Source organism: Mytilus edulis, chromosome 13 (genome assembly GCF_963676685.1).
Source record: "Mytilus edulis chromosome 13, xbMytEdul2.2, whole genome shotgun sequence".
In the NCBI taxonomy this organism is placed as follows: domain Eukaryota; kingdom Metazoa; phylum Mollusca; class Bivalvia; order Mytilida; family Mytilidae; genus Mytilus; species Mytilus edulis.
Window position 1 is genome coordinate 1,026,858 of NC_092356.1, and position 21,078 is coordinate 1,047,935.

General features: G+C 33.4%; 1 protein-coding gene across 2 annotated transcripts in view; it reads right to left on the bottom strand.

Annotated features, from left to right (window-relative positions):
• LOC139500069 (uncharacterized) overlaps nt 1–21,078 on the bottom strand; it is a 42,201-nt gene that overhangs the window by 16,349 nt on the left and 4,774 nt on the right. The window contains exons 1-4 of one of the 2 annotated variants that reach the window (XM_071288805.1): nt 16,578–16,612; nt 16,317–16,361; nt 2,629–2,722; nt 1,177–1,329 (exon numbers count right to left, since the gene is read on the bottom strand). In XM_071288805.1, coding sequence (XP_071144906.1) covers nt 1,177–1,329; nt 2,629–2,722; nt 16,317–16,352 — 283 coding nt within the window. In that variant the 5' untranslated portion in view covers nt 16,353–16,361; nt 16,578–16,612. Of the gene's footprint in view, nt 1–1,176; nt 1,330–2,628; nt 2,723–16,316; nt 16,362–16,577; nt 16,613–21,078 lie in introns of those variants that run through there. The other variant, XM_071288807.1, reaches the window with a different exon arrangement.

Here is a 21,078-nt window from a genome sequence, read left to right on the forward strand (position 1 = left end):
GAATAAAATATCAGACTTTAGTTGTTAATGCATCATTTACTAGAACCAGGTCGATACCACGACTGGAACTGTTAGTCCATGAGAGTATGATCAGCTCAACAGGTAAAGCCTTGGTTTGAACAATATTTATAACATGCTTTTCCATAAAAAAAATAATAAGACATTAAGGTTCCAAATACTTCAGTCAAAGTCAAAATGCTCATTTGTTACATTAATTCATTAATTGTTTTTGAGTTATACACCAACTGGTGGATATTCTTTTTTGTCATCGATGTGCGGTTTTCTTGATCTCAATACGTTTCTGGCTAAACCTAAGGAGCAATATTCTTTATTGTCTTCAATCAATTTTGTTGTGTCACCATGAAGAAAGGGACCATATTTGGCCTTATTACACAGAAGGAATACCAATAATACTTTCGACATATATGAAATTGGAGGAGGTATACATTGATTACATGTTTTACCTAGATCAATGACTGATTTAATTAAACACAGATCAATATTTACATTGTTTAACAGGAAACACTGAGCAAAACCAATTGGTGACATTTGGAAACAGATTGCTTACTTAATGTTCTACACACCAGGAGAACAATGACAATTGTTACTGTAGTTTCACCTTCATACCTGTTGACATATTTGAAAACAGATAGAACTTTTTGGGCTCTACCTACATGAAATGTAAGCCTCCGAAAATGGTAGTCACATTTGAAAACATATTGACCACTCATAAAAGCAAGACCAATAGAACATGTCGACACATTTGAAAACAGATCAATCTGACCAATAGAACATGTCGACACATTTGAAAACAGATCAATCTGACCAATAGAACATGTTGACACATTTGAAAACAGATCAATCTGACCAATAGAACATGTCGACACATTTGAAAACAGATCAATCTGACCAATAGAACATGTCGACACATTTGAAAACAGATCAATCTGACCAATAGAACATGTCGACACATTTGAAAACAGATCAATCTGACCAATAGAACATGTCGACACATTTGAAAACAGATCAATCTGACCAATAGAACATGTCGACACATTTGAAAACAGATCAATCTGACCAATAGAACATGTCGACACATTTGAAAACAGATCAATCTGACCAATAGAACATGTCGACACATTTGAAAACAGACCAATCTTTTAGTGTTTAATTTACCTGGTGGACAGGACCAATGCATACTGTCAACACATTTGAAAACAGATCTGTCATTTTCAAAATATCGTGAATCAATCGTATCTACCATATACGAGCCTAGTGGACACGGATTACAAATATCTCTTGTGTAGTTCACGTGGCAAAATTCAAGTGCTGAAATAAATTATAACTTCTTTCATATTTATATTGGAGCATACTTAATCATATTTAATGAATCAGGAATTAAGGTCCTTTATTGTTACTTTTTGATTCGAGCATCACTGAATAGTCTGTTGTAGATGAAGATCTGGCGGACACAATTTCTGCAGTGGTAGCTATTGTGAGTTTATATATCTTATGTATTTGGTTTTGATGTTATATTTGTTATTCTCATGGGATTTTGTCTGATGCTTGGTCCGCTTCTGTGTGTGTTAGTTACATAGTAGTGTTGTGTCGTTGTTCTCCTCTTATATTTATGCGTTTCCCTCAGTTTTAGTTTGTTACCCCGATTTTGTTTTTTGTCCATGGATTTATGAGTTTGAACAGCGGTATACTACTGTTGCCTTTATTTAAGGATTTGCGAATTTAATTTTATCATTATTTTGTATCTTTGTTTTGGTTACCTTTCATGTTACTCCATCATAGTTCATTTTATATGTTTAATTTTAAGTATAATTCAAATCATTTTGTTGTTAAAGAGTTTGGTCCAATTTTTAAAGTGACCATCGGACTTAGTTTCTTCCCCGAACGAGGGGTCCTTTTATTTTATGTATTTATTAAATCCATTGTCTCTATTTTAAATCATTTTGACCATTATTTCTTTTCTGTACAATTAAGAACTCCATTATTCTCTTTTGTCTTGATTATTGTATCTATTTTATTTATTTCGCCATTTTTCTCTATTCTGAAACTTACACACTGACACTAAGACATGACCGCATCAAGGTTATTCTAGACGTCACATCACCACATCAAAGTAATTCTATAGACTTCTATTTAATTAGCATGCAAATCGTCTATATATTTAAAAGTATTTTATCTGTGTATCATTCACCACGGATGTTCTACATCAATATGTCATTATTAGATGTTTTTACACACGATCAGTGCTATTTTTAATATACAATAAATATTTGATATTGAAAATATGATATCCAATAATATCAAGACGTACTGTTTAAAAATAGTGAAGAAAAATAAGATTAATAGCTCGTGTAAAAGAAACTATTTGTCACATATTCTTTTTTTTTTAACATACAGATTGTTCAATCTAACCGTTGATGACAATACATATACCTGATTTATTGTATCGAACAATTTGAATATCTTAAAATTAAAAAACAATTACATAAGCTTCAGAAAATTGGCTAAATAGATATAAGAAGATGAGTGCCAATGAGACAACTCTCCATCCAAGTCACAATTTGTAAAAATGAACCCTTATTGGTCAAAGTAAAACTGAATTATACAAACCTCCCTGGCATTTGACAGATTCACACAAAACTGACCTCCCTGTTGAAGTATTGTAATGTTTTACCATCGCACAAGTACCGATTTGTAATAGAATCTGTAATTAAAAATCAGGTAATAATCCTTGATGCATAATTCATATTAACAAAAAGTAGAAAAAACCCAAATAGGAATGAAGACGATTTGTTTACTTTAAATATATAATTCTTACAGCTGTCAAAACAAAACAAATTTAATAAATGTGAAAAAACAACAAAAAATCAAAGACAAAACAGAAGAAACTCAACAAATATGTATGTAAACGAAAATCATATACTAAAGAGAAGATGCCTAACAAATGTGTTAGAGAACAAAAAGTCGATAAAAAGCAGACAACATTAAAATAAATAGAAAAATGAAACTCGACAACAACATGTACAAGTTTATTGATTCACAAAACCTTAACAGGTTCAACATCATAAAGCCACAAATTCAGATAATACAAATGTATTCTAGTTCTTAATAAAAAAAACTAAACAAAAGATCAAAACAAATGTACTTTAATTCAACTCCAAAAATCAAAAAAATCATTGCTGGGTATCATAAGAGCAGATTAATGTTAGGTTATTTTTAATGACATTTTTAAGCGACATGAACTTGGTAAGAATCTTTAATATGAGGAGATATTTAGTAAAATCTAAATCAGCTATAATACTGTCGAAGGACCTTTGTTTAATGCTTAGAGAACACCCAGAAGGTTGTTATTCTATTACTTTTAATATACAAACTAAACAGAAGGTTGTTATTCTATAACTTTTAATATACAAATTAAACAGAAGATTTTGTTCTTTAATAAGACACATTCCGTTTTGAATTTTCCTTCTGTAATTTTGCTATTTTACTTCAATATATATCAGTATTTCATTTGTGTGAGGGTCTTAATTAGGTTTACAGAATAGAGAATAATTGGTAACACGTGCAAAATATAGAACCAAAACAGGTATAAGCATACAGAGAATAATAAATGCTTAATTATAATGAACAGAGAAAAATGGATGAACACTAAAAGAATAAAATAATGAAGAATCGCAAACTAAGCCCCTCTTGTATGTAACTACGTTACTACAAATGAGTATCCATCTTTATTCACATGGTTGTCTTTTCTTTTTTATTTGATAATCATGAAACTCGTTACACTATGTCATTTCTTATTTCCTTCATATTCCTGTAACTAGCTAAACTCTTTAGTTCATATAACCTTGTGCTATACATTTTGACGTAACATTTATTTAACCCAATTTAACCAATTTTACTTTAACTTATGGTTATTGAATAATAGATACAATAAAATGTTTGACATGACAAATTAGACATTACAATGTCTGGAAAAAAGTAGACTAAATCAAGACTTAAGTCATCACTTAAGCTGATCGAAACGTCTGCTGCATATATCATAACATTAACACGTGCAGATCGAACCGTCTGCTGAAGAAATGATCTATGTTCTATATACAATTAGGTGGGAATCAATATGTCTACATTAATGATTGGAACTGAATGAATTAGCCGTATGTAAGAAGTTATATAATGACTGGCCGTCTAAGATTCCATAGTAAACACGATAGATTGAATTATTTCGTTCTAAGATCGTCTCGTCTGTGCTTAAGTAATTGAAAATAAGACAAGCAAAAAGCATTTTTTGTTATGTTTATGTCTTGATTATTTATTTTACTTTAGCTTCTATGTAATAACAGTTTTCCATTTCCGTAATTTCTAGTCTAATACCTAGAATCTATTATAATACCTTTTAGAGATAATATGGTTAAACGTTCATAGTTTACGGGTGCAATTAGGTGAGTAAGAACACTGACGACTTTATTAGAGTCTGCATGTGTTGATTTATGAGTTTGTGTTGCTTTCTAAGAGTCTGTGTTGCTTTCTAAGAGTCTGTGTTGCTTTATGAGTTTGTGTTGCTTTCTAAGAGGCTGTGTTGCTTTGTCAGAGTCTGTGTTGCTAAGAGTGTGTTGCTTTGTCAGAGTCTGTGTTGCTTTGTCAGAGTCTGTGTTGCTTTCTTAGAGTCGGTGTTGCTTTCTTAGAGTCTGTGTTGCTTTGTCAGAGTCTGTGTTGCTTTGTCAAAGTCTGTGTTGCTTTCTTAGAGTCTGTGTTGCTTTCTTAGAGTCTGTGTTGCTTTGTCAGAGTATGTGTTGCTTTGTCAGAGTCTGTGTTGCTTTCTAAGAGTCTGTGTTGCTTTCTAAGAATTTGTGTTGCTTTGTAAAAACCGATGTTTCTTTGTTTGATTATGAGTTGCTTTGTAAAAAATGTCTCTTATGTTGTCATTTTCCTTTATATTGATGATATTGTGTTGCTTTCTTTCAAGGTTTTGTTTAAGTGCTAGACGTAATCTTAATTGTCCTTAGTGTTGCTACTTTCCCTTCAATTTATAGTATGTGTTACTTTGCTTGGGTTTGTGTTGCTCAACTTTAGGTTTTGGTTTAGTGCTTTGTAAATCTGATTGTCCCTAGATTAGTGTTCTCATTTTCCCTCTTATTAATAGTGTGTTGCTTTGATTGGGTTTGTATTGCTCAACCTTAAGTTTTTGGTTTAGTGCTTTGTTAATCTGATTGTCCCTAGATTAGTGTTGTCATTTTCCCTCTTATTAATAGTGTGTTGCTCTAATTGGGTTTGTATACACCTTATCGCTAATCCCGGCTGACCCGGCCGCTTGAACTTTTGACGCATACAAAAATCACTTTTCCATTGTGGCGTCAGATATTTTGCTTTATGACGTCAAAATTTTACGGGAACCTGTGTGATATCCAGTAATGGCGGACAAATAGCGAAAAGGTGTATTGCTCAGACTAAACAAAGTTTCGATTTATTCTTTATAAACTTGATTTTGCCTAATGTTGTCATTTTACCTTCAATGTATGACTTAATTGTGTTGCTTTGTTGTAGTTCGTGTCGCTGATTCTTAATGATTTGATTTAGAGCTAAGTTATTTTTTTTGTCCCTCGTGTTTTTGTTTTTCCTTTAAGTCATGGTTTGTGTTGCTTGGTTGAAGTTTGTGTTACACAGGTTTAAGGTTTAGGTTCATGGTTAGTAAAGTTGATTTTCTTAATTAGTGTTTTCATTTTTTGTTCAATTTTATGGTGTGTGCCGTTTCATTGGAGTTTGTGTCGCTCATTATTAATTTTTTCAGCATTGTTAATAAATATTACACTTATTCCGCTTATATATTAAGGCATTTTTTGGCAACATTTAAATTTTTTAGGTCTAATTTTTGATATTTGAAATTGTTCAAATCAAAACGCCAAAAAAATCTCAAAGATGAGAATGACTATATGATGCAGACAACAGCAGAAGGTCACCAACACAACAGGTCTTCAATGCAACGAGAAATTCTCGCACCCAGAGGCGTCCTTCAGCTGGCCCCTAAACAAATATATACTGGTTCAGTGATAATGAACACCATATTAAACTCCAAATTGTACACAAGAAACTCAAAGTTAAAATAATACAAGACTAACAAAGGCCAGAGGCTCCTGACTTGGGACAGGCGCAAAAATGCGGCGGGGTTAAACATGTTTGTGAGATCTCAACCCTCCCCTTATACCTCTAGCCAATGTAGAAAAGTAGCAAACTGCTTTATAATTCCTAATCTGAGAAAAAGTTAAGTTTGTTTTTAAAGAATGGTCAATGATGCTCCAATATTCCCTGTAATAATTCACGTCAACCAAGAGGAAAGGCTAAAAACAAATTATTAAACAAAAAAATATAAGAGTGCGCATCAAGACACTCATAATATTTACCGGATTTGTTATCTCATAAGCAACACGACGGGTTCCACATGTGGAGCAGGATCTGCTTACCCTTCCAGAGCACCTGAGATCACCCCAAGTTTTTCGTGGGGTTCGTGTTGTTTATTCTTTAGTTTTCTATGTTGTGTCATGTGTACTATCGTTTTCTGTTTGTCCTTTTCAATTTTAGCCATGGCGTTGTCAGTTTATTTTCGATTTATGAGTTTGACTGTTCCTCTGGTATCTTTCGTCCCTCTTTCATAAGAAAGGATAAGCATGACAAATAAAGCATGCGGACCTGAAAATATAAATGATCGCGTTCGTTCATAAAGTAGGGACGAAAGATATGAGAGGAACAGTCAAACCCATGACTAAAAATAAAAAGACAAACAGACAAATAATAGTACCGCAGACACAATATGGACAACTAAAGACTAAGCATTACGAACCCCACCAAAAACTTGCGGGTGATCTTAGGTGCTCCGAAATGGTCCAGCAGATACTGCTCCACATGTGGCACCCGTCGTGTTGCTCATGTTACTACAAATCCGGTAAATAGGCTTATTCGGTAGGACGCATTCATGTAAAGGGAAAGGTAATGTAGCTACGACATTAGGAACATATCCGATATCATCTGTCAGACGGTTATTCTATAACCGTCATTCAACCTGTGATGGCGTCCGTACAATTTACGAAGAGATGAGTTCAACTTCACCTTTCGAACTATTGGTTTAATAGCTGCCATGTGAGCAGCAATCCTTTATCAAGGAAATCATGATAGGAAATGCAAGCACGGAAATATCGTATCAATTCGGAGATGTATGCTCCGTATGTAGGCGTTGCTGGAATGTTGCTACATAGAAATGGAAAGTTAACAATTGGGAAGCTGAAATTATAACTTTTGTTGTAAAGTTTTGTTTTCAACCGACCCTCATTGTCAACAATTTTGTGTAAAAAAAGAACGAAAAACAAATATGTAACACATAAACAAACGACAACCACTGAATTACAGGCTCCTGACTTGGGAAAGGCACATACATAAATAATGTGGCGGGGTTAAACATGTTAGCGGGATCCCAACCCTCCCCTAACCTGGGGCAGTGGTATAACAGTACAACATAAGAACGAAGTTTGAGTTATCCCTCTCCATGGCAAAATACTTTTATCTACGTTTGCCATCCTTTTAAATGAAATAAAGTAATGCAAACTTTTTCAATTTGTCTTTAAGTTTTAAATGGGGAATACTTGTGTTTGGTATAGAAAAGTCAAATGCTTTAATACTATGGCAAGATGAGAGAGTCTTAGAATGTATGTTCTCTAAAAGATCTTTGGAATGTTTTAGTATCCACATCTGATTCGCGTCATCTCTAGAATAAGCAGTTCCACAATAACTTTGGAGCCCGGCTTTGATTGCTGATAAAGTAGATGTTAATAATTAATAATAAGCGCCAAACTTACTAAGAATCATGACAAATCAAAACTAAAAACCACACTCAAGTTGACATAAATTTATTCTCAAATTGTAGAATTGTGCACGAATATAGTATCGATTTCTCTTCCTATTCTTGTAATTAAAGATGTAATTTGGTTAAAATGCAGTAGAAATTAAACATTAAGGGGGAGGGGGGGGGGGGGCGGGCTACTCCGTAGTTCGCTTTCAATCGAATCAAAATTTAACACGAGATTTCTTGAATTACCAGACACGCTGAAACCAAAGACCTACCGTTTCTAACTAAGGATAAGGATAACTTTAAAAATGAATGGTTATGTCGGTGTTATGTTTTCGGCCATGTTCTATTTTTTTTTTTTAAATTGCCTGATTATTACAAAGAACACTTAAGTAGTGTTATCTCGGAATAAACAGATTAACTTGGATTATCAGTCACGACATGACATATAGAATCCTTTTCATGGTCAATAAACTGTTTGAAGCGAATGCTTAAATTAATGATGGCTTTACTGACGCCTTAATAGTAATTTGACTGGACAAAACAAGTGTGGTATCAGAGATATAATGTTGGTATCATTGACAATCAACCTTTAAGTCTATAAATGATGGTGGCATGGTTTTTCATGAAGATGACTCGTAATTTATATTCATAAAGATATGGTAATTCATTAGAATGAATAATTTTGAACTGTATGCAATACAAAGTGGAAATTTAGAAATGTCAAAGTTCTAAAAGTTAATCTAAAAAAAAAAAAAAAAAAAAAAAACAAAGCACGTTTTAAATGATATGAAAATGAGGAAATAAGATTGCCTATAAGACAACTATATATCCACCAAAGTTCAAATGAAGTGGATGTAAGCGACTATAGACAACTTCAACAATGAGGAAAACTTATTCCTTATATTTGGCTATAAAAGGCACCGACATGAAAAATTAGAAACAATTCAATTGGTTGGTGTCAGTTTGTGAGGATCTGGATGGCGTGTACAGAATATAGAATAATGGACCAAATCTACAGAAAAAAAAGAATGAAAAATGAAAAACAAAAAATAAAAAAAGTGAGAAAAGAGAATAGAGAATAATGAATCAAATTTACAGGAAAAAAAAGAATGAAAAAATGAAAAAAAGTGAGAAAAGAGAATAGAGAATAATGGACCAAATCTACAGAAATTTAAAAACAAATAAAATAAAAAATAATAAATAAAAAAGTGAGAATAGAGAATAATTGCAAAAAAATAAAAAGAATACAAAAATAAATATTCTTAAATTAACTTGCTTCCAAATCACCCCCTTAATTGTTTCCTCGTTAGTTTCTTTCTAAATCATTAGTAACTACGAAATTTTCCAAATATAATTCTCACAGGAATAGAAAACTGTCTGAATATTTCTTCAAATAAGGTTTATAAATTATTTCTGTTCGCCAAGACAACCCCATTAGCTTAATTGTCCGAGTAAGATCGATCTTTGGAAATGACCAGAAAAAAAGGTCATTTACTACTACGGTCAATCATGAAGGCAATCCTATAAATGAATTATCCGCTCTCCGCTTGTAGTAAAGAGAACAAAATTGTCAGGAGTCCAACACCCAATCAAGTAATGTCCATTTATTTAAATGTGCTACCGGTAAATTGATTATGACCATTGCGCGTCCTTTCCTCGTACTTTTACGGTGTCAAATATTCATTTTCACTGCATTATCAGATATTGAAGCCCTAGTTATGACTAAATTTAATGTTCTGTATACAGTTACAGTGAAACCTGACTAAACCAAATCCTATATAAACCAAAAACCTGCATAAACCAAACATGTTCGTGAGCACCGTCATATCAAATTATGTGCGTTGTGAACCTGGTAAAACCGAACTTCGGCCAAAACCGAAACAAATCTTAAGTCCCGATGAGATTCAGTTTAAACAGGTTTCACTGTATATGAACGAGCCAATACAATTTAGGAAACTTTTACAAAGTTCAACTTTTTAATAGTTTGAAGACTGCAGATAATTATTTGAAGACTGCAGATAATTATTTGAAGACTGCAGATAATTATTTGGTGTATGTTGACAAACTTTTGGGATTATGGATATAAGGGGTAAATAAGTAGGGACGTAGGATATAAGGGATAAACATGTTGTATGTGGGAAAAAGAAAGAAAATAAGTTGGGAGTGGGATAAACATTGCAAGATAATCTGGATTTAGCAAGTCAGCACCTTCGTGTCCAGCTATTACATGTCATAACTTAAATGTTTTTTTGGTTCTAATTTTTATTTTTAGAATTCAAAAAAGAACCTTTGTATTGGGGTGTAATTCCGCCAAATCATGGTACGTCACGTCACATCCGGTTGTATACGAAAATAGGAAGACAAAAAATATTCCAATGAATTTGACAGTTGGAGGTAATTAATGCTACATGTTTGCAGTAAAACATTTTCTGTGTCATAAACATTTGTCTTGGGTATTTCAAAGCACCATTATTTATTTTTTCCGGGGTTTCTATAGAATATTTTGGAAACTAGAGCTTACATGGTTACTAAAGATTGTACACAGGTTAAATAAGGGGGAAATTCCATTGGTAACTTTCCAGTGATGGTTATTTCTTTATATGCAATGACATATTATGTGAAATGTTTTCTATAGTACTGGACAGGCAAAACTTTACTCATGCCAAGTATTTCTTTATTTGAAACAAACAAAAATAAATTCTGCACAATTTTTAAATGTAATAAACACTAATAGGGGAAAATAATTGGTGGTATTACACCTTGATGATCTTAGATACTGTACGTTAATTTTTTTTCAAGCCACAAGGAATTGAAGAGCTTGAAACATGCATTGTAAAATATACACCTGTCTATTGTTGAAGACCGTATACAACCGTCTAGATGTTCTATTTTGTCAATTGTGTTGTTGTCTTATACACTATATTTTCTCTTATTTTAGTATTTTGATTTTTTTCTTGTCATCACACTGTCAGTTCGTTTCTAACTTTATTTATCCCTTTTTTATTTACCGCCTCCTTTTGTAATAAACCATAGATACAAAATTTCTGAATGGAGAACAAACGTGAAATGTTGTCAAAGGCACTCGATAGCATAGGTCAAAACGTCAAACAGCACCATCGCAAAGGTACTCGATAGCATACGTCAAACAGCACCATCGCAAAGGTTCTCGATAGCATAGGTCAAAACGTCAAACAGCACCATCGCAAAGGTACTCGATAGCATAGGTCAAAACGTCAAACAGCACCATCGCAAAGGTACTCGATAGCATAGGTCAAAACGTCAAACAGCACCATCGCAAAGGTACTCGATAGCATAGGTCAAAACGTCAAACAGCACCATCGCAAAGGTACTCCATAGCATAGGTCAAAACGTCAAACAGCACCATCGCAAAGGTACTCGATAGCATAGATCAAAACGTCGAACAGCACCATCGCAAAGGTACTCGATAGCATAGGTCAAAACGTCAAACAGCACCATCGCAAAGGTACTCCATAGCATAGGTCAAAACGTCAAACAGCACAATCGCAAAGGTACTCAATAGCATAGATCAAAACGTCAAACAGCACCATCGCAAAGGTACTCAATAGCATAGATCAAAACGTCAAACAGCACCATCGCAAAGGTACTCAATAGCATAGATCAAAACGTCAAACAGCACCATCGCAAAGGTACTCAATAGCATAGATCAAAACGTCAAACAGCACCATCGCAAAGGTACTCAATAGCATAGATCAAAACGTCAAACAGCACCATCGCAAAGGTACTCAATAGCATAGATCAAAACGTCAAACAGCACCATCGCAAAGGTACTCAATAGCATAGATCAAAACGTCAAACAGCACCATCGCAAAATGAAATAAACAAAAAGACTGTCAAACAAGAATGTGTCCAAAGTACAAGGATGCCCCACTCGCACTATCATTTTCCATGTTCAATGGACCACGAAATTGGATAAAAAATATAATTAGGCATTAAAATTAGAAAGATAATATCATAGGGAACATGTGTACTAAGTTTCAAGTTGATTGGACTTCAACTTCATCAAAAACTACCTTGACCAAAAACTTTAACCTGAAACATGCACTTTCATTTTTTATGTTCAGTGGACCGTGAAATTGGGGTCAAAAGTTTAATTTGGCTTTAAAATTAGAAAGATCATATCATAAGGAACATGTGTACTAAGTTTAAAGTTGATTGGACTTCAACTTCATCAAAAACTACCTTGACCAAAAACTTTAACCTGAAGCGGGACAGACGGACGGACGAACGAACAGACGGACGGACGAACGGACGCACAGACCAGAAAACATAATGCCCCTCTACTATCGTAGGTGGGGCATAAAAAGACACATAACAAACTTAAGAACGGGCACCATAAACTTAATCACAAAACGTGGTTGAACTCAGATGCTCAGGAAGAACGTTATTCCGAACATATAGATGGTTTACTTTTTTAAATTGTTATTTGGATGGAGAGTTGTCTCATTGGCATTCACACCACATCTTTCTATATCTATAGAAAATTGTAAAAAGCCGAAACCTCGAAAATGGTCTACATGTTTTTAATCTTTTGGAAGTTGTCCCACTACTGTAAAAATGAGAGGGTTTAGATATTTATGTTTATAATTTGATGACCGTCCAGTGTCAATATGCAACTATGGAACAACTGAAATTCTATTCTATTTTACACCATTTCTAGTATAGATCTTTCTCAAAGAGGACACTGATTAAGAATTCTATTGTTTTTTTTAAGTTCTTTAGATTTATAAAATTATATGCAACTTGTCACTAGAAAATACTGGCAAATCTATACTTATTATCAGAAATTAAAGTCTACCGGTTAACAGACACATGCCAATTAATATTTCAAATCTTCATAGATTGCACTTAAGATACTGCTTTCTTATCCAGTAACACGATATTTTGTACAGAAACTAATTAGTACAGCTAGGTCACGTTTACACCGAGAAAGAAATAAAAACAAACAAGCGGCCATTGAGAATTCAAAAACATCTACCGAAATATCATAAGCATTCGTCTGCATGCTAATATTATGATTAGGTTCAAAAACATGCGAACAAGATCAGAAAACAAAATAATATTAAGTTCTGCTTATGATTAAATTTCAAGTTTGCATCTGTTTTACTTTTGTTTGTTATTTGACGGTTTCAAAGACGTGGAACGATGTTGAGTGCGTCTCGGTAAAACAACAACAGCAATAAAACCAGAGCAGACAATTTAAATATCAGGTACCTCACATTTTGACATTGACAGCTAATTAAAAGTACGAAACTATTTAGGGAGCTACCATTTGATTTTTATGGGGGGGCTAGGATGAAAAATTTTGTCCTGCATTTTTTTTTAGTTGTAATCTCTGTCCTGTCTTTTTATTTTTCACTCTATTCGGTCCTGCCTTTTTTTTTATTAGTTTATCCTGACTTTTTCTACCTAAATTGTCATCCTGCCTTTTTTTTTGCAAAGTGTCTCATCCTGCCTTTTTTTTTACTCAAAACTCCTGTCCTGCCTATTTTTTTCAAATTTCATCCTAGCCCCCCCATAAAAATCAAATGGTAGCTCCCTTATACAAAAGCAAAGTCATGACGTCCATTTAAATATACATTAATACCAGAGGAGGATACATCTCTAAACGAAAAATGTGGAGATAAATCGTTTTATTCATCCCTGACGACTGCAACGGAGAAACGCATGTATACATTTTTGTTTAGGGGCCAGCTGGAGTACGCCTCCGGGTGCGAGAGTTTCTCGCTGTATTAAAGACCCATTGGTGGCTTTCTGTTGTTGTTTGCTCTTTGGTGGGGTTGTTGTCTCTTTGACGCATTTTCTATTTTTTTCTCAATTTTATTAATAGGGATATGCTGTTGTCTGCTCTATGGTCGGGGTGTTGTCTCTTTGGCACATTCCCCATTTCCATTTTCATTTTTTTTAATAGGTATCATTGAGAATTAAAGATTGGTAAATACACCCCCAGTTTTTGATTGTGTTGTTCTCTCTTTGGTTTTCTATGTTGTTAGTCTTTTCAATGTTTCTTGTTTTTTGCCTTTTGATTGTCGGGTAGTTTTCGACTGATGTGTTTGATTATCGTTTTGTTATCTGAAGCCTCACTTTTGATTCTATAATGATTATACTTAGTGAACCACAAACAAATAAAAAACACATTAAAAAAATAACACAATGAAAATCATTCGGGACAACAGTAAAAGAAACGGAATAAAGAATTATTGTTCGACATATTTCTGAAATGTTTTAGTAAAGGTTATCGGTGTACAGTAGTTTTTCGTGATTTTTCTTATACTGAACGAACCACGAAACCAGAGACAATGAGAAGCAGAGGGACCGAGGTAAAGATATGGAATACATTTTTTTTCCAATTCTTAGATATGAAGAATTTATTTTGTATTAACTTTTTTAACAATCATAGAAAATTTTCGTGAAACTAGATGTGTCAAAGCGACACGAATGGCCCCGTCTCAAAAGGTTGAAAAATCTGCAATTTCAATAAAACATGTAAACACAAACATCATGTTAGTCTCACATATCATAAATCAGCTGAAAATCTGGAGGCGTATAGAAAAAAGTATGTATAAACTGTGATTTTCAACAATTTTCAATGTTATAAACCCATAATTTTGGCCAAAATTAGCAGAGCATCAAAAAGTTGAAAGATCTGCAATTTGGCCAAAATTAGCAGAGCGAAACAAACTTAAACTTGATCTGTAACTAGTCATGGTTTGCTCACATTATAAAAATCAGCCCAATATCTGAAAGCATTCAGAAAAAAGGTCTGTATTACTGTGATTGTCAAAAATGTATCATAGTCCAAAGCCCGAAATTACAGCAAAAAATTGCAGAGCGGAAGGAAACTTAAACTTGATCTGTAACTCATCATACTATAAATCAGTCCTATATTTGAAAGCGTTATGAAAAACAGTCTGTATAACTGTGATTTTCAACAATTTATCAAAGTTCATAGCACCCAGTTTCGGCATAATTTAGCCAAGCAGAACAAAACTTAAACTTGATCTGTTACAGTAACTCATCATGGTAACTCACATACCAAAAATTAGCCCAATATTTGTAAGTGTTTAGAAAAAAAATCCGTTTAACGGTGATTTTTAACAATTTATTAAAGTCCAAAGCCCGTAATTTCGTAAAAAAATTAGTGGAGCGGAACAAAACTTAAACTTGATCTGTAACTCATCAACCAGGCAGAAGCTAGCGAACAATAGCTAGCGAACAATAAGCCAGCGAACAATAAGGCGATATATCGAGAACTCATCATGGTAAACTCACATACCAAAAATCAGCCCAATACCTGAAGGCGTTTAGAAAAAAACTCCGTATAATGGTTTGTTGCGGAATGACGGAATGACGGAATTACGGAATATCGGAATTTCGGACAATGGTAAAACTATATGGCACTGACAACTTCGTTGCGGGGCCATAAAAATGTATTTCTAGGCGTGTTTTAATTAGGAGACTATAAATATCCTTTTGTTTGGCGATAGATTTACGTTGCTTTTTTTTCATTTTGCGTCTTCTTACAGTAAAGGTAGCACATACATTTATCAAAGGTACACAAGTGAGAGTGACGCGATCAATGATTGTTATTTACTAAAAATAACAAATCGACAAGCAGTTTTAAAACACCTACGACTTTTAAACACTTTAAAGTTAGAAAGAAGGCTTTAAACGAGTTAAATATAGATAGGCAGATGTGGTGTGAGTGCCAATGGCCGAGTTCACTTGAAACTCTCCAATCGACTTCAGAGTTAATAGATTATCACGTGAACGCACTAGAGTTGATATTCGGAACAACTCTAAGCAACTCTAGGATAAGGCCCTGACCAAGCATAAAAAATAAAATATTCTCATTGGTTTGACGTCAATCAAGAGTTTCTCGAGTTTAACCCTGGCTCGGTGAGGGTTGGAACCAGGGTACGAGGGGTTAACTCGAACGGTTCAAGTAAAATCGTTTTGTTGAAACCCGAGTAAGTAAAGTTAACTCGAGAGTTTCAAGTGAACTCGGGCTATGAGACAACTCTCCATCCAAGTCACAGTTAATAAAAGTACACCATTATAGGTCAAGGTACGGTCTTCAACACGGAGCCTCGGCTCACACCGCACAGCAAGCTATAAAAGACCCCAAAATTACTAGTGTAAAAGCATGAAACATAGACAGGCATTTACAATGTGATTTGAATGAAAAGGGTCATATTTTTATCAGACAGTTTTACTTATCTTCATAGCATTAGCTAGTACTAACCAAATAGCTCATTACAATCAAGTATATCAAACGCACTTTAACTTTTTATCTGTTTCAAGATAAAAAATGAGATGTGGTATGCTTCCCAAACGAGACAACTATCCTCGAATGTTTTATGTTTATTCTAAGTTTTATATATATATCATTTTAGGTATCTTTCTATATGTTCTCTTTACCTACCGTATAACGAATCAAAACAAATCCAGATTTTAACATTGAGAATCCCTCCATTATTGAGGGTTTGGATGGGGTTAAATGATTAAAGAATAATGCCCTTAAAAAAGAAAGATTAGAGAATAATGAGCCAAAAAATAGAAGATTAGAGAATAAAAGGGTTAATTTTTGGAAGATTAGAGAAAAAAGGGGTTAATTTTTTAAAGATTAGAGAAAAATGGAGTGAAAATTAAATGTTTACAGAATAACAGATCCCCCCATCCATACCCTCCATTATTTGGCAAACATTTAAATATAACAATACCATTGTGTATTTCGTGCGTTTATAAATAAACTTTATTTAAAATTTCCTCAAGCAACAATAATATTTACCGCTTTAGTTGCATTTAATTCACATTATATTCTCGATAAAGAGTGAACGCGGAAATTTTAATGTTCACTTTCTTCATAATATTAAATTATATACAACGGATTGTACGGAAGCCGATAAGGGCCATTCAAAAAAAATTAATTATGTCGTAATTACGACATAGCATGTCGTAATTTCGACATAACATGTCGTTATTACGACATCGCTATGTCGTAATTTCGACATAACATGCCTCGTTATAACGACATCGCTATGTCGTTATTTCGACATAACATGTCGTACTAACGACATCACTATGTCGTTTTAACGACATAACTATGTCGTAATAACGACATCACTATGTCGTTTTAACGACATAGCTATGTCGTAATAACGACATCACTATATATATTGGGGAATATGTATTATGATTGCCAAGAGACTAAATGACACAGAAATTAACAACTATATGTTATCATAATGCCCCCAATAATTAGAAAAGCCCCCGCATAGTCAGCTATAAAAGAGGGACGAAAGATACCAGAGGGAGAGACCCCGAAATGCTGTGTGGCAGACAGTTTTAACATTAATTAATTATAAGCTCCCTTGGTAAAACTCCAAATTTCATATTAAAAGTATTTTTAATTTACACGATGCTTAATAAGTATATATTTGTTAATTGCATAGCTTTTGCTATTTGAATTTATTGGTTAAAGATATTTATTCATATTGTAAAGTTTAATATTTGTATCGTTGCAAAATCTTTGGTCACCTTCTTTGGTTACCTTCTGTGAGAAACTTATATAATTTATAGATCCTATTTAAGAAGTTACCGACCGAGGAAGGCATGCAGAGTCAGTCAATGTCTTATAAACCTTCTTCTTGTTCCAACAAATATGTGTGGAATTATATGAGGACTGACATACAGTCCTATCTATAATCAAGCGCTAACTACATGCCTTCGTGTAATAAGAGTGAATTGAAATATTGATTGCTCTCTTTCTACTTTCAAACGTTGGACACGATGTTCCTACAACCTCTAGGATTTAAAACAGAATCTTCGAAATTTCATCCGCAAAACAAAATAAAAATGTTAGAAAACACGAACCAATATTAAAACAAATTCAATATATGTTTGAAATTATGTTTTTACAGCTCTCGATCATATACTAAGTAATATCTAGTATATTTGATGATTAGATTAGCAAAGCTATGTGAAAAAAACCGGATGTCCAACGTTACATTTATGAAAAACTGTTTTAAATCTTATGTATAGTGATCCTATTTCTTATTCTCTGATCTTCTTGATACTTGGCAGGAACAACGACAGGTGTCGGTTCTTTGTGGCGTTAAAGCCGTTATTTTTGCCAAATTTTATTTGACTCGGTGGCTTCATATTAAGCGGGAATAAGAAAAATGTCCAACGACGTTTTTCGTTATCTCAACGACTGAAAGTGAATTTTGTAAGTAACAGAAAATGAATAAAAAGAGTAAGACAATAATAATATCTAACAAAAGTACAAATATTTGCCTCATTGTTCGTGAGTTCAAATATTGCTGATTCAATAAAATCTTCTCTACACAGTCGTTTTTCAAACGGTAGCCATTTTGTCCAAGTTGATATTTCATTTTTCAAAGCAGTTAACGCGTATTTTTTATAATTAATCAAAACAAAAGTTAGATACACGAAGAGTAAAAAATGCCAAGATTCTTTTCTTATTAACTACATGTGTGGGTCTTAAAGGAATAAAATGCTTCCACACATTACAAAACAGTAGCCAATTTGTCCAAACGTCGAAAGTTCGAAAGACGCTAATTTCCGTCGTTACATGTGCTAAAGTTTCAATTAAATGTTCATGATAATTAAAACAAATCGTGTTATGAAATTTGGGAAAACAGGTTGATGATTGCTGCCGAAAAAAAAAGAATAGCGCATGTTGCTATAGACTCCACCCGGGGACATAGGTTCGACACAGGTTAAATTTTGCAATTTTTATTAATCGTTTATAGCTTTTAACGATTTATTTAAAAGAATGGGAAAAAACATCTCATTACATGAACTTCGTCCAACTTTTGCAAAGACAAATTTTAGACACCAAGACAGTCCTCTAAATGTAAAATTCGAATTGAAATTTATATTGTGGAAGTACTCCATAGATCATTTAAAGTCGTCACTTCAGTAAGGTGCAATCACCAATATTACAAGACTGATACCAGTTCACGGAGTGTTTTACTTCGCGATTTGTCCTGCTATTCATGTTATAACTGTCGTGATGAAATTAATTCCTGTACTAGAGAAGCCGGAACTTTTCGTCAATATAAACTTGTGCATGAAATGGAGGTACTAGTAATTGAAAGACAAATCCCAAACAGCGACGAAAACCGTTTCATCGAATTTTAAAAACCCGGGATTATTTAAGCCGTTTTCGCGGACGATCCAGGAATAGATTACTATATTTTAAAATGTATATCAGAAATTAAACACTATAGATGACTTGCGGAAATAATTCTCAAGCCAAGGTTCAAGTAATTGAAGGGGTGTATTTCGACAACTTATGTACCAGGGAAAATACAATTCTATTCAAATTTAACCAAGGGTAAAAATGTTCGATTTACTTGCAGAGTGTCAGATATATTTGTATTAGGGTTGAGTTATTATAAGATATAGAAATTTTACAATGACAGATGATATGCACCTTGAAAGTTAAACATCATATGATAAAAGTTCCGTACATCTAAAAAAAATATCTTTTTTATGGAAAACTGTACCACATCTTCCTATATCTACTTCCGTCCCATCTTTCTTTTCCACATTACTTGCGACAGTAATGCATTTTTAGTTGAAATAACTTAAAGGGTAAACATTATTAAATAGATTTCCTCAACTTGAGGTAATTTATGATAAAATGACATCACAAAACGAACAGAACCAGAATCAGAAATTTTAAAAATTTTGTAATATAATAATATATATCACCAACATATAAAAAAACGAATAAAACTTGCAAAAATTAATCAAAAACCCTCTTCGACGCCGCTTTTAGTGTGTAACGTCGTTTTTTAGGAACATCGTGCCCATCGTTTGACAGTTAAAATACAGAGCAATCGATACGTCCATTCACCCTCATTACAACAAACCATGGAGTTGTGCGCTTAAAGGTGGAAAACTTTGCTTGCTTTGATAGGATTTCTGGTCAGTCCTCATAGTCCCCGGTCGGTTTCTTATTACTTTCAATCAGGATCTATAAAATATATAAGTTTCTCACAGAAGGTAACCAAAGAAGGTGACCAAAGATTTTGCGACGATACAAATATTAAACTTTACAATATAAATAAATATCTTTAATCAATGAATTCAAATAGCAAAAGCTATGCAATTAACAGATATATACTTATTCAGCTTCATGTAAATTATTTAACAATGAAATACATTAAATATGAAATTTAGAGTTTTACCAAGGGAGCTAATAATTAATTAATAACACTGTCTGCCACACAGCATTTCGGGGGCTCTCCCTCTGGTATCTTTCGTCCCTCTTTTATAGCTGATTATGCGGGGGCTTTTCTAGTTATTGGGGGCATTATGATATGACCTAAAGTTGTTAATTTCTGTGTCATTTAGTGTCTTGGCAATCATAATACATATTCTTTAATATATATAGTGATGTCGTTATTACGACATAGCTATGTCGTTATTACGACATGTTATGTCGAAATTACGACATAGCGATGTCATTATAACGACATATTATGTCGAAATTACGACATAGTGATGTCGTTATAACGACATGTTATGTCGAAATTACGACATGCTATGTCGTAATTACGACATAACATTTTTTTTTTGAATGACCCTTATCGGCTTCCGTAGGATTGCAACAAAAGAATTTTATAAAGATTTGAAAGACCAAAAATATTTCTTTAATTTGTAAAAATGACTTAACTTATTCATCGTGGAATTTTAAATATGTTAGGCATGAAAAAATAAAACTAACGTGTGTATAAAGAGGGGGAGATTTATAAACAGTCTTAAATTTTATCAAGTTTAATAGTTATAAGTATAAATGACCACACTTTAGGCTGCATCATGTTTATCTTTGTAGTATCAACCTTTTAAAAGGTTCACATATGATACTTGAAATCATTTTTGTTATTTTTTTTGGCAAAGGAGTGACATTCATAAAAAAATCATCTTTTTAAAGCCTCATGCGAATTTTACTATGGAGCAGGATCTGCTTACCCTTCCGGAGCAAATGAGATCACCCCAAGTTTTGGGGTTCGTGTTGCTTAGTGTTTAGTTTTCTATGTTGTGTCTTCTGTACTATTATTTGCCTGTTTGTCTTTTATTGCTAGCCATGGCGTTGTTAGTTTATTTTCTTATCTATGAGTTTGACTCTCCCTCTGGTATCTTTCGTCCCT